We start from the raw sequence: 15,055 nt of genomic DNA, 5'->3' as shown, positions 1-15,055 counted from the left end.
GGGAACGGGCCAATTTAATCCCCTGAACAAAGACGTTCACTCTCTTGGCTTCTCCTGGTGCTCTTGGCTGTCTTGGGATTCTTGTTGTAGGGGGTGCGCTCTTTGGCTCCCCTACATTTGCCCACATGGCCGTGGACCACACATAACAGACTAGTGGACTGTCACTAGCCTGATGCTGAACTGGACCCGGCTCCAACCTGGAACGGAGACTCTCGACTCTGGCCTTGCTTTTAGCTCTACTGAAGCCCCAACTACACTTCTTCCAGGACTGGATTAAGGGAAATGGGACTTTGGAAACCTGTGTGTAATTCCACACAAATAGAAATCACTCATTCTCCCATGCACGTCTCAGAAAATTCTTTTTCTTGATATCATAAGGACTCCGCCCCCAGGACTCAGTGGGGAAAGGGATACCTCAACTCCCCTGATAACAGTATGACCTATGAGCTAAGAATAAGTTTTACACTTTTAAATGATCGTGAACAAAATCGTATGGAAATGAATAGTTCACAACTCATGAAAATTATATGAAATTCAAATGTCAGTGTCCATAAATAACGTGTTATTGGAACACAGCCATGCCCATTCATCCACCCTACTGTCTGTGGCTGCTTTTAAGTAGTTGTAACCGAGTCTGCATGGCCTGCAAAGCCTAAAATATTTACTACCTGGCCCTTTATTTAAAAACAGCTTCCCTATCCCACCCCAACGTGCAGGATCTTAACCCTTACTCTGAAGTTTCCAAGGAAGCTCCACGGCCGGCCGGCATCAGAGCCCTGAGCACCACGATTCCTGATCCTTCCCCTGGAATGAGGCCAGATAAGCCATCTAAGCCACCCAACTTCTCAGGGGCTTAACTGCAAAACACCAATCATCATCTCGCCCTGCCTGGCTCCAAGGACTGTCAGAAGATGAAAACAAGATAATGTATGTGAAAGCATTTTGTAATCCGGAAAGCACTCTATAGAAACGGGAAGGATACTGCATGATTTGATTCGGAGAAAGGAGGATGGGATAAGGGAAATAAGCCAATTGGGGGGGAGGGGGGGGGTTCTGCCCAGCTTTTGCATAATTCATTAATTAAACAGACCAAACCTGCTAGACATGGCCTTGGCCACTCATGTCAGTTTCTTTGGCCCTGAAGACAGAAATCACCCCTAACGTATTCAAATTCCGGGTCAGTGCCACCGCCCCAGAGAAATGGCTCAGAGCCTTCCCAGGCTTGGCCTTCTTCCCAAGGAGTAGTCTCCATCCCCCATCCCTGCCCGCCCCCGCCCCAGGGGAATCTTAAGGTGCCAGGAGGACTTCCCTTCCCTAAACATGCCCAGGTTCATTTCTCTTTATTCTGAACTTAAAACAAATATGTCTGTAATAGGCTAACGTGAAACCCTATTGGCTATTTCTCTAGTGTGAACAAGTTAGTTGTTCATTTTTTCAACAAATATCTACTAAGGTCCCCCAAAGTGCTGAGGAAATGTATGTAGATTAATGATCCCCAGGAGGGAGGCCATCCTAGGGACAGGCAGGGGAGGCCAGGAGGGTGCCATTGAATCTGGGGCCATCACCACTGTGCTGAACCACCCCCATTTTTCAAGGTGTCTAGAAAAGTGGAAGGTGCAGAGCAAGGCGCAGGGAGTTCCAGGAGGAATGGTTGGGCTCAGAATGGTTTTGTAATAGAGAAGGTCAAGAGTATGAGGTACATCTTGAGTGTGAAGAGGTATTTGGAGCTGCTGCCTGGTAACTCTGGGGTGGGGTTATACTAAACCCCCTCCTACTTCCCCCCGGAAGCCGGCTGCCCTGGGGGCTCTCCACACAAAAGCCAATCTGGAATCTGACAGCAGTCCTGCTCTCCTGTGCCCCAGCCCCGCCTGAGTCCCCCTGCTGGAACCGTGTAGGCCTGACACTCAGTCCATCTTTCAAAAGTGAGAAACAAACAAAACTGTGTGCAGAATTGGATGTTTATTTCCACCATCTGCGTGGCGATACAAGTTCAAGTTATAATGGCATCCGCTCTCCATCAGTATTAGGGAACCATTTAAACATCCACAGCCATTTACTGATTATGAACACACACTGAAAAAAAGGCGGCAAGTGGCATGTGGCCCCGCACCTGGTGCCTTTGTGTGCGTCAGTCTATTTCATGCCTAGGAAGCGCTGGGCTCCGTGGGGATGGCTATATAAGCAGCTTGGTTCATTGTGGGTTTTTATTTATTTTTTCCTGGGAAAGTGCATAAACCAAGTTGGCTCAAAAATACACTTATTGCAAATAGATGGGAATAAATGGAAAATAGACAATGATCATAAATGCAAACAAAAAAATGCTGACTTTCCTAATGTTAACAGGTCCATTTACTTCTAATTAGCAGATTAAAACTGAAGAGTATTTTTATCAGCCTTCAAGAAAAGTTATGAGGGGTTGCTGTGCAAAAGGCTCCTATCTCCCATGCCCAGCCCCTCACCACACCACACCACCCACTCTCTCCCTGGATGGTTTGAGTCACTGGCAATGACAAATAGGGGATAAATCGGACATGGTGACAGCAGGCAGGGGAAACTGAAGGAACAAAGAGAAATTGATGCTTTTTTTAAAGGTTGATTTTATAAAAAATTATTTGAGAGACAGGAAGGGAGAAAAAAAAAACCCATGTGAGAGAAAACAGTTGCCTCCTGGATATGTCCTGATTAGGGATCGAACCCACAACCTGGGTATGTGCCCTGACCAGGAATCAAGCGCTCCAAACAACTGAGCCACACCAGCCAGGGTGAAGTAGATGCATTTTACAGGGAAACAAAGGAAGTTTACCTAAAAGGTGTGACATGTTTTCTGGATCCACTTTTTATCTTGCCTGCTTCCCACCAGCCCCTGCCTTGTCATTGGCCCACTTATGGCTCCGTACTGAGTCTGACTTGAGCAGCATTCTCGGAGCCTGTTTTCTTACTGGGACAGCTTCAAAGGGGGCGTTTCATTAGCCCACCGGATTCCAGGAGCTCTGGGTGGCACATTTCCAGTTCACTTCTCCACGGAGAGGTTTGTTTTTGCTCTGTTTTGGAGGTTTTTCTGACAGCTTTCTAACTATAAGTACGTTCTGCCTCTATGACCAAATGTTTTGGAGGGAGGAGTGTAGAATAACACTCAGCTTTTTAGTAAGTCATGGGATGTCAAGTACAGCACAGCAAATACAGTCAATAACATCACAGTAACTCTGTATGGTGACAGATGGATCCTAGATTTCTCGTGATCACCTCTTAAATGCCTAATCACTGTGTTATACACCTGAAACTGATATAATATTGTATGTCGACTATAATTTAAAAATAAACATTTTTAAAAGCTAAAAAAAAAAATAGAGTACGAAAGGTTTATGGGGAAGTAAGGCCCTGTAACAGAAAAGGGGGACAGGTGGGCAGGGGAGCCATCAGCCTGTGATGCAGAACCACAAAGTTCAGTCAGTGCCCAGGAGGCTGGAAGCAGAGCCTTCCTGCTGGAGGAGTCGCATCAGGTGGAAAGAGCCAGGGCCCTCTACCACCACCCTGCTCCGGAATTGACCAAGAGCTTGACTTTGGCTCGAACACCGAGTTTTGACCCACCCTGAAGGAGCCAAGAGCAGGGAGGCTGTCAGCCAAGCACATCCCTGCAGTGGTGGCAGGCTTTTTCTTGAAGGGAGAGCAGAGCAGTTCCTTTTGTGTCGGCCACACGGGATAGAATTTTTAGGGCCCTATTCTAAAAGCAGTGGAAAACCACTAAACAGTTTCAATCAGACAAGATGGGGTTTCATAGTTGCATGAATATATGTAATGCCTACTGAACCATTCACACCCGAGTTGGGTGTTGGTCATGTGCCAGGTGTCTAGGTGCTGGGGACACGAGTGGACAGAACTAAGGTCTGCTCTGGTGAAGCTTCTGTTCTTCAGAGAGGGAGGGAGACAAACAGTAGGACCTAAGAAATATTCGCATTACATAGTATGCTGGATTTCTGCTCCTCAGTGTGGTCCACAGGCCAACAGTATCACACAGGGGTTTGCTGGAAAGGCCTCACCCCAGACCTACTGAATTCAAATCTGCATTTTACCAAGAAGCTACGTGACTCTTATGCACAGTAATATTGAGGCTCCACTCTTAATCTTTTTTAAAAAAAAATATTTTTATTGATTTTAGAGAAACAAGAAGGGAGAAGGTGAGAGAGATAGAAACATCAACGATGAGAGACAATCATTGAGCGGCTGCCTCCTGCACATCCCACACTGGGGATCGAGCCTGCAACCTGGGCATGTGCCCTGACCCAGAATCAAACTGGCAACCTCTTAGTTCCTGGGTCAACGCTCAACCACTGAGCCACACCAGCCTGGCTCCACTCTCAATCCTAAGACAACTTTTAGATAATGTTAAAGTGGGGGCGATAACTACAGTATTAAAAAGTGTAGTTTAGGTAGACCTCATTGAAGAGGGAAACTGATTAAAAACATAAAGGAGAGGCAGGAGTTGGCCAAGCATCTGGGTTGAGATATGTGCAGGCAGAGGGAGTAGCTGGAACCAAGGCACTGAGGCAGAAAGTGCCTGTAGCCTTTGAAAGCAAGATGGGGAGGGAGCTACTGCAGTAACCCAGACAAGAAACACTGGCAGTTCAGACCTGCTTGGTAGCACAGAGGAGTGGAGAACTGGTTTGATTCTGGGTACGTTTCTAAGGTATATCCAACATGATTTCTTGGTGGATTAGATGTAGAATGTGAGAGAGAAGTTGAGGGTAAGTCCACGGTTTTTGGCCTAAGCAGTTGGAAGAAGTGTGATCAGTTCAAGTGTGGAAGGCTGTGGGTACCACAGGTTTTGGGGGTAAGATCAAGGAATTATGTAGAAGTTGAGATGTCCGTTAGATATCCACGAAATGATCAGTTTCACAGAAGTGTGGAGCTCAGGAAGGAGGTCTGCTAAAGATGTAAATTTGGGAGCCATGATCAATCATTCCACTATGGTCTTCTGAGAATAGGGCTAAATATAATGAACTACTGCCATGCTTGCAGATCTGCTGATTATACCAAAAACTTTGGTCAGACAATACAACCGATATGGAAGTCACTGTAACACTAACTTTTTCTATAATCCCTCCTGGGTCGTAATCTGACATTTCAGGTGCATAGTTAGTGCAGTTTAAATATTGTTTTCTTTTGAATATTCTCAAGTATAAATGCACAACAAAAGGTAACTCACTCATAAAAACCAAAACTGAAAATAAAAAGAGATGGCCATCTAAAACCAACTATATACTTTTTAATTTCCACTGGAGAGTGGACAAAACTCATTGATGACTCCCTCTCAAAAAATGTTCTACTAAAATAAAAGTTCTACTAAACTAGACAATGAATATATTTTAATTAAAATCTAGCAGCACTTGGTGTAGTATAGCTGTGTGCAGAGCATTATAGCAGTTATTAATGGAAGTGCTGTTTCAGGCACTCATAGTTAACCATTTACATATACTATCATCTCATTTAGTGCTCAATCCTATAAGGTTGTACCCATTTCACTTATGAGACCAAGATTCAGAGAAGTTAAATATGTGAGCTCACATGGTTAATATGTACCAGTGCAGAAATCTAACCCCAAATGAAATGAGAACTTCCTATAAAATTCAAACAGCACAATTTAGAAATGAAATCTGCTGAGGAAGTGATACTAATCTATTTTATTTTCAAATAAAGATAAAGTGCTTCTTCTAGGAAAGACTATCTTCTAAGCACCCAACTGTCTACAGTCAATATATCCTTTACAAAAAGGTTGCTGGAATGTCATTTCCTTCCTCTTTAAAAAAAAAAAATCTCACCAAAACCGGTTTGGCTCAGTGGATAGAGCGTCGGCTTGCGGACTGAAAGGTCCCAGGTTCGATTCCGGTCAAGGGCATGTACCTGGGTTGCGGGCACATCCCCATTGGGAGATGTGCAGGAGGCGGCTGATCGATGTTTCTCTCTCATCGATGTTTCTAGCTCTCTATCTCTCTCCCTTTCTCTCTGTAAAAAATCAATAAAATATATTAAAAAAAAAAAATCTAACCACTCCCATCCCCTATGACTCATGATTTTCATTGTAATTATGACTTTTCTTGCAGATATCTAGGCAAGGTGATATTGACTAAAAAAGTGGGCAAGTAATTTTGTGTTAATTATCTGTACTTACAGATTTTATCTGTAGCAATGATACAATGTACTGTTAATGATTTTTAACATTTTATTTCATGTAATAAATTATATAATTCATTTTTATCTTTAAACAGTCTACAGCAAAAAATATTTTTGAAAACATCTTTCTCCTTTAGTAAAACAAATAGATTAGCAGGCTGATGTCAGCTTCAATTCTAATGGCTAAAACCCCCCACAATTACACAGTTAAACATAGTGTTTCTTTACATTTCTCTAAAAGTTCAAGTTGATACCACTTGATAAAAAGAATAGATTTCCATTCTGCATAAGGCCTTAGATTGAACTGTAGAATATTAGGTAGGAAATTATAAAGATATATTTGTTAGCCTTGAACTCATCATCTTACATGTGTATATACCATAATGGCCAAAAGGAGCATGACGGTGAAAAAAGAAAGGCACTAAAAGATGCAGTGGGTAAGTCTTAGTCCTGTATATTATGAGCAGCCGGCCATAAAAGGCATATAATCCACATAATGTGACAGATAAGGACGAAAACAGTTCACAGGAGGTCTTGGGTTTTTTTACTGTTACCAGCAAATTTGATTGTTCTTATCAAACTATTCAGAGGCTATCAAACTTCTGTGAACATCAAGCATGTCAAACCCATGGTCCGCGAGCCGCATGCCTCGTTTATTTGGCCTGTGTTAGCCTTTGAGTTTGACATGCTTGTTGTACATAAACTGGATTACTTTTTAGTTACAAAGTAAGGTTGGCCTCATGAAGTGCACAGGATAACAAAACCATTTAAAGGCTTGGCAGGAATCAGTACATCTTAGAAAGTGGGAAAAGAAAACCCAACTTTTAAATGCACCAAAGGGTATGTATGCAAAACAATTCCTCTGAATGTATATAAAATGAGACTGATCAGCATTTGTTGGTGGTGTCAATTGTTGGCTATTTTCTTCCATGAAAGAACACAAGAATTTAACTCTTGCAGTGAGCTATTTATTCAATATTAAAGTAACATCACTGGTTAAAAAAATTACCTTTGTTTAATGTAAATTTTACTAAAACCTATCCTAGGCATATTGTCTAAAAATAAAAGCACATCCTATAGCTTAGACCTCATTAAAGTTCTCATTACGGGGTGGTTAAAGAAACAGAGCCGGACACCAGTTAACCTAAGGCCTACCACGATGCTGGGTTAAAAGGGGGAGACTTAGCTAGAACCACGATGCTGGGTTATATAGGCTCACAAACATTTGTTAAGATAAACCAAGAAGCAATTACGGGCCTATCAGAGGGAAAGCTAGGCAAGATGGCTGAAGACCTCACAGCCCCATGTGACTGGTTTAAGCTCCTCAGATCTGTTGGCCCAAACTTGAAGCAATTATTATCTTGCCTGCTTGAGGACAAGGGTGTGATTCTACCTGATGTTCCTAGCGTTGGGTGGAATGCTGACAACTGGCTGCCAAGAGCTTCGGATGACCGATCTGGACTCACTGGGTCCTTAAACATCATATCAACCCATGTCGTGTTCACTATTGACTACATGGAAGACTTTACCAAATTGCAACGTGACCATGTGCTACATTTTCAAGCAGCATTCATACATGATTTCAACCTCCTGGCCTCAATACTGCATTGTCATGAGCTCCAGAAGAAGCGTTCTACCCAACACTGTCATGCAACTCCTATACCCGTGAGATCTTAGAGAAGGGGTGTAGCTTAAGCTGGAGACCTATTTATCCAGGGATTCCTTTCTCAAAACTGCCAACTGAGACTACTACTCATATGCCGTCACGGGAAGGCGATCCAGCAATTGCAGTGTCCTATAGGCTAGCAGAAGAAATCTTCTTATCATTTGCTCAAGAAGTTAAAGAATTGGGTACTCTTCTTGACTCGGGTCAATCGCCTAAACACTTGGAGAAGTTGTCCCTAAGCTATATTGCCTCTCTCCCTGGACTGTTTATATTTGTGCCATTTTGGTACATGGGGCAAAAATATAGAGGCAAAGTCTTGTCGGTAGCCAGGTATATCAGAGTTGCCTCTTACATACCAACTCTTCTCCAACCCTCAGATGGGTCACTAAGGCCATTTATAATCTGCTTGATGTCAATGAGACCTTCCATCTAGCATTTAAGCTCAAGTTGACTCCTGTCATAGCTTAGCCAGACATATCACTCAGGGAGGTGCTCATTTCTAAGTTACTTTTTCTAAGATCGCAACGATAAGTCCTGATGCCGCCCGGCTAATGAGGAGACTAAACATTACCAGGGTTGATAGTCAAGAGGTGCAAGCGCCTGACGTGGACTCCTTACTAAGAATGCTGAAGCCTCTAGGCACAATCAGGACAACAATCACTGAGGTAAAGAAAACCATAGAATTTTGCCAAACCTCTCCTTGTCAAGCTCATCATAACGTGAGGTCTTTGCTCACAAGCCCCAACTGGCACTTGTCTGTACTCCTGAAGGCATATATAGCAGTGTTTGTATCCAAAGTACGTCTCTCTCAGGACACTCCCTCTGAGGTCATTCTAGACCTCTGCCATGTTTTTAGATAATTATTCACACAACGGTGATGCTAGGTATTCAGAGAGAGTTATTGAAGATTTGTGTGGCACTACCCAAGAGAATTTGTTGTCTGATTTTTCACTCGCCACTATTACTAGTGCTCAGCACTACTATGATCATGCTAATTCTAGGATTCAAGGAGCTATCACCTACTGTACCTTCGAAAAGCCTGCATTGGTAGGACCTTGCCAGACTTATCTTGTAACAGGTTACTCGGGGATAACAAGCTTATTGGTCTGTCAGAAGCTTCTTTTTTGCATCTTGAGCCTGGTGATTTGTGCTCCTCAGTATATCCAAAAACTGACGGTATTTTCTGTGCCATTGTTGATGCTACACTGTCAGTACTCAATGCTATAGTCTTACCCAACTGTTGCCAAGCATGTTCAGTTTGGAAGATCTGATTTCTCCCAGCAAGTTCTTGTTGCTCCAAGGCTAACTCCACTATCCAGCAATTGCACTATCTGGAGATGCTCCGCAGTGCAATGAAGATGAGGCGAAGGAATCCTCAGACTTATGTTTGCTTGCCCATGGCTTCTGGGGGTGTTGAGGTTTCATTATTTGGGTAAGGACTTCGCATACAAATTCAATCTGATGTTCCTGACATGGGTTGGGTTGTCCTGCCTTCCAGCTGGGCTCTGGATAGGATCTCACCACTGTTGTAATCTAGTAACTATTGGGACCATTTAAGAAAAAAAAAAAGAAAAAGGAAGAAAAAAACACAGAGCCACAGCAGCATTATATGCTGGGGCAAAACACTGAAAAAACTTAATCTATATTTAAATTTACCATTCTGTATATCAAGTGGCTATTGGTTGAACAAAACTGTATTCAATAATTCACATTCTATAGCTTCATTCATCTAATACACAAAGCTAACTAGAAAGATTTATAGCTGAACACTGAGTTCCTAAGGCTGGTATCACATGTCATTCCCTGACAGAGTGAGAATTCATCAGCTGAGAACATAAAAGCCAAATTGAGAGTTGGATTTAAAATACCTTTCCCTTCTGTGTGTATAAGGAACACATTGTGTAGTGACCTAAAGAATATTTTGTGTTATTCAATTTTCTTTTCTGGGTAGACTACTACAGCACAGTGACTTTAAAAACCCAACTCCAAAACCCTACCTGACAGCCTGAGGAAGAGCAGTTGGGTCACAAAAACAGAGAGGCCACCTTAGTCAATGACAGAAAGGCAGCATCCTTGGCCCCTGCCACAGTTTCAGGACAACTAAGGCCAATCAGGAGGATTACCAATCAGTACTAGCAATTTAAAATAAACAACTGTTTGTACATACTTTTTCATAATTACATGTAGAAATGGGAGAGAGCAAGGAAAAAAACATTGGAGTAAGGTAAAGGAAAGCCTGTATATACAGAACCTACAACAACTCTTCAAAAACGCTTAGGAATTCTATGATCTCAAGGTCAAATTTAAACCAGCAAGAACAGAACTGGAATTCCAAAACCTCTGAAAAAAAAAAAGTGCTAATAATAAACACTGCAGCTGATTTTATGCACCAGGAATGAAATGTTATAACACATCTATCATTCACATGTGGGCTCATGTAATTTATCTTCAATTTGGGTGATGATCTATTCAGCAGCTGAAGCCTAAGAGCTGCCGATACATTGCAGAAAAACAACATTTGCTAGTCTCTCTGCTCTGGCCTTTCTTAGATGACAATACCGATCACTTGCCTGTAAAGCAGTTCTGGCTTACACACAGACAAGTGCACTGTCAGCATTTACACCGGCAACATCACCTCGTTCCCTCTCACAGACTCCAGAGGTTCTGTGCAGACACTTCAGCTTATGGTTCTACAATTCAGTCCCAAATTCACATAGAAAACATGATGCCACTTTTTGATCCAGGATTTACTCCTTTAAAATGAGTTGTTAAAGCTCTTTTTAAAAACAGATCTTTACAATATATGAACTCTAAAGATATATGACATTTATAATTAAGTACTTTATCTCAACAGCCTTGACTCCTAAGGTTGTCAAGCCAGTGTCTAAAGTATTTAACTTATACTTTAGTGAGAGTGGATCTGTCTAAGCTCGTGTTTAATAGCACACATTGCCAATCAAGAGAGAAAAACACAACCCAGAAATCAAGGCAGATTCTCTACTGCAGTGTTTTTCAAAAGTATGTTCAATGGATGTCAATAAGTCTTCAGATAAGGATATGTTCAAAGTGGTTTCAAAGGAATTCTTAGAACCTTTACTATGCCAATAAGCAGGTCTGCAAAGTCCCCAAATTATTTGTCCACAAGATCTTTTATCCCCATGAGCACCTCTTGGAATAACACATCACAGAGCAGGACTTTAGAAACACAGCTTCACCATGTGGTGCATTCAGAAGCTTCACTAATTCCTCAGACTAGGAGACATCAGTCTATTTCTTCAATGACACAAATAATTGTTACAGCCAATAGGTCTGGAATTTCAGACTCAGAAAGTGAACATGTGGGCAGGGTCGGGGGTGGGGGGGAAGGATACACCTGTTTATCACACTACATCATTTTCACTTCCCTAGCAATATATATTCAGAAATACCCATGGTTAACCACTCTTTCTAATGGCTGTGCACAACACCTAGGCACACTAACCAATATTCGAAGGCTACTTAAAGCAAAAACAGTGAAATAAAGTTTTCATTTACCCAAATGGAAAGATGCACAAGTGCCATATAAAACAATTTATAATTACATATTTGGAACTGGTAACGCTGGTTACTACCCAGAAGTCTATACCATATAGACAGATAACACTTTAGAGCTATCTTCTTTGAAGCACTATTGAATAATTAAAGTTGCTATGGAAAATCCTTCCCTTGAGGAGTTAGTTTACTTTAGAGCAGAGTTTCTCAACCTCAGCACTACTGAGATTAGGAGTTGGATAATTCTTTGTTTTGGAAAGTTGTCTTGTCCACTATAGGATATTAGATGTCAATAGCATCCCACCAGTCGTAACAACCAAAACTATCCCAGATATAAGCAAAAATGTCCCAGATATTTGCTTGGATATAAGCAACTCATCCCCAGTTGAGAACCAATGTTGTTGAGAGAAAATTAAAGCTTACCCCTTGCCTACGCTTCTCCGGGAAGTGTCCACTTTACAGGCACACTGTGACTTGCATATATCCACAAACATCTAGAAATCAGTAGCATTAGAGATCTTTCTAAATTCTGTGTGATCAGAAACAAAAGTAATTTGTGAATGGTAGAGAACAGTTAGGAAGAAACAGTCTACACATTTCAAAAAGTATTGTGGTAATTTTACTGCTCTTTTTTTTTTTTTTTTTTAAGCTTGGAAATTCCATGTTTTTAATCAAGAAAATTGATCTCTAAATGTTTTATCACTTTTAAATTTCAAAACCTCATCCCAGTAAATTATGGTATACATCTTAAGTGGTAAAAGTAAGCTGTATTATAAATTTTATAATATTTTTTCAAGCTAACCAAAATCCTGTGTGTGTGTCTTTCCATCTGTATATGTACATACTTACATATAAACACACTATATATAGCCCAGCCAGCGTGGCTCAGTGGTTGAGCATCGACCTATGAACCAGGAGGATTTGGTTCAATTCCAGGTCAGGGCATATGCCTAGGTTGCAGACTGGATCCCCAGTGTGGGGCATGCAGGAGGTAACTGATCAATGATTCTCTCTCATCGCTGATGTTTCTATCTCTCGTTCCCTTTCCCTTTCTCTCTGAAATCAATGCAAATATATTTTAAAAAATAAATACACTTTTATATAAATTCTACTGCTCTTATATTAGTAAAAATTATCTGAATCATAATGCTTAACTGACAAATATTTTCACAATTAGAAAAATGCTAATTGTGTATTATAATCCATTAAGGATCATAATGCTTGAGGCTATCTAAGAATAAAAAATGTAACAATCATCAATGGCTAAATCAGGCCATATTCTATTCCTTGACCAAACATTCTCCATGACATTCTCAATTTAAAAATTTCAAGACTTGTCTTTAAACTGCTTGTTTATACTGTCACCTCATCATTTCTTTCAAATTATCAAAAAGAAACCCTTCACATGTCATGAAGAAGAATTCTCAAACTTATCAAGAGATACATTCTCTAGTTTTAAACCCATTTCTTCAATAACCACATCTTCAGTTTTGTCATTGTCAACTCCAGATCCATCACTCTCTCTATTTTGTTCTTTTCTTACTATCTTGAAACACTTGTCCAGTCTCTTTATGAACAAGTCCACATCCTGTGTCTTCATTCCGATGGCTGACGCAGCATTGAGGTAGGCACAAGGATAATCATTTGTATGTGACATGAAGCCTCGGAAACTGTAGCCACTCACAGTTTGCACAGCCCCGAGAGGCACAACTCTAAAATGGAAAAAATTTACCAATTTGATGTCTGGTGGTATTAGAGTATCACCCACAAACAAAAGATAGCTATGTTACTAAGCCTTATATCTACTTCTTAAGAAGTTTATTATAAACAGCCATAAATCACGGTCTATGAAGAAAGACTGTCAGCCTTAAACTAAACAGTATACAACACACTCAATTTTACATAGAAAACTGATTAATATTTACTTATCTCCTATTAAAGAGGTACAAACTCTAGGGATTGCAGACACCTATACATTTTCTTCAAAGAGTTAAAAGAAAATTGTTTTTGTAGCAAATATGGAATCTGACTTCACATATATATAAACTTTAACGGAATGGTGGAACTAGTACATCAAAATCACTTTGATTAACTGCCATGTATCACCTCAAATAATCAGAAACTAAAATTACACCTATCTGATCAGTGCTATGCAATAAGAGTTTTAAAGCAAGGATCCAAAAGAAATTATGTAACTGCTTACAGTGGGGCAGTGGTCAGCAATCAGTAATGGCACACGCATTTTTTTTAAGCTTGATTTCATTGGCACACTTGACATAAGCAGATTTCTAAGAGTCCTTTTTTATTTCTCAAAGAAGTCAATTAAGACAAACGTAAACATAAAGACAAATAGTGGCAACACTAAAAACAAAGCTAAGAAAACCATTTTAGAAGTATCAAACTATGCTGTGTTGTATCAAGGTAAAAGCTGAATTCTCCTAAGATTTTTTTTATTTTAAAAAGTTGTCCATGTAAATAGGAATACTTAGAACAAGGTATTTCTTTTCAAGTCATTCTTCTTTGACATCATCAAATTAAAAATGAAATTAATAAGACATTGGGGGGTAGGGGAGGCTAGGGAATTGTCAAGGGTGGGGGGGGGGGGAAAGGACACATATGTAATACCCTTTGTAATACTTTAAGCAATAAAAAAATTAAAAAATAAATAAATAAATAAATAAATAAACCAGGTACATAAAGGAGCAAAATGTACATTTTTCAAAGACAGTACTTAGACAAGAATTGCATAACCTTTTTAGTTTAGGACATGGGCTTTTCCTTAAAAACACTTTCACTTAAATTTAGTAATGAAAATGACATTTCTAACACCGTTAAGTGACATCACTGAAGATTATCTAACAAAAAAAAAAATAAAGACAAACATAGAGAGGTAATGAACTTTTGTTTCTGTATGTCTATTAAAATAAACAAGATTCATATCTTTCTGTGTCTATTTGAAGTGTAGGCAGTCCACAGGTGGGCATATAATAGACTTATAGATTCTTGACCTCAATATTTATTCCACGATGAATTCTCAGGGGTAGTTCAGCATATACTTAGGGGACTATTGTTAAAGAAAGGTACTTTATTAGCCAAATAATTTAAAAAGCCAAATCAATCCAAGCTTTTGAGCACAATTACCTGGCTCCAGAAACCTGTCTGGTAAAAAGCATTGATCCAAGCTGAGTAACAGCTTTGTCACGGTGCTCATCTAGTGTCTTAAGTGTCATAGCTGAAAAAGAAAAAAGCACCACAGTGAGCCTTGGTTCACCAGCAAAAAATCACTCAAAAAACAACACTTAATAATGAAGACATTACTTCTGTGTGTGTTAAAATACACATAACATGAAATTTACCATGTTAGCCATTTTTAGGGTATGTTCAGTATTGTTAAATACATTCACATTGTTGTGCAACCACCATCCATCCATCCATCCCTATAATTCTTATAATTTTGTAAAACTAAAACTGTATACCTATTATAAAATAACTCCCAATTCTCTCTTCCCTGAGCCACTGCAACCACCATTATACTTCTTGTCTCTATGATTTTAACTGCTCTAAGTACCTCATATAAATGAAATCACTCAGTATTTGTCTCTTTGTAACTAGTTTATTTCACAGAGACATTACTTTGTATTCATTGTCAAGTGGCATGACTGGTATGCACTTAATAAATTATAGTAAGGA

General features: G+C 40.1%; 1 protein-coding gene across 1 annotated transcript in view; it reads right to left on the bottom strand.

Annotated features, from left to right (window-relative positions):
* Positions 1-6,223: 6,223 nt before the first annotated feature.
* SEPSECS (Sep (O-phosphoserine) tRNA:Sec (selenocysteine) tRNA synthase) overlaps positions 6,224-15,055 on the bottom strand; it is a 43,664-nt gene continuing 34,832 nt past the window's right edge. Inside the window, exons 10-11 of the mRNA XM_070398531.1 lie at positions 14,507-14,597; positions 6,224-13,077 (exon numbers count right to left, since the gene is read on the bottom strand). Of these exons, the coding sequence (XP_070254632.1) occupies positions 12,774-13,077; positions 14,507-14,597 (395 nt within the window). The 3' untranslated portion in view covers positions 6,224-12,773. The remainder of the gene's footprint in view (positions 13,078-14,506; positions 14,598-15,055) is intronic.

The sequence above is a fragment of the Myotis yumanensis genome, unplaced genomic scaffold (genome assembly GCF_028538775.1).
Source record: "Myotis yumanensis isolate MYYU_CA2020_CCGP unplaced genomic scaffold, mMyoYum1.0.hap1 SCAF_1, whole genome shotgun sequence".
In the NCBI taxonomy this organism is placed as follows: Eukaryota; Metazoa; Chordata; class Mammalia; order Chiroptera; family Vespertilionidae; genus Myotis; species Myotis yumanensis.
Note: the sequence above shows the minus strand (reverse complement) of the source record. Positions and strands in the feature narration are given on the sequence as shown.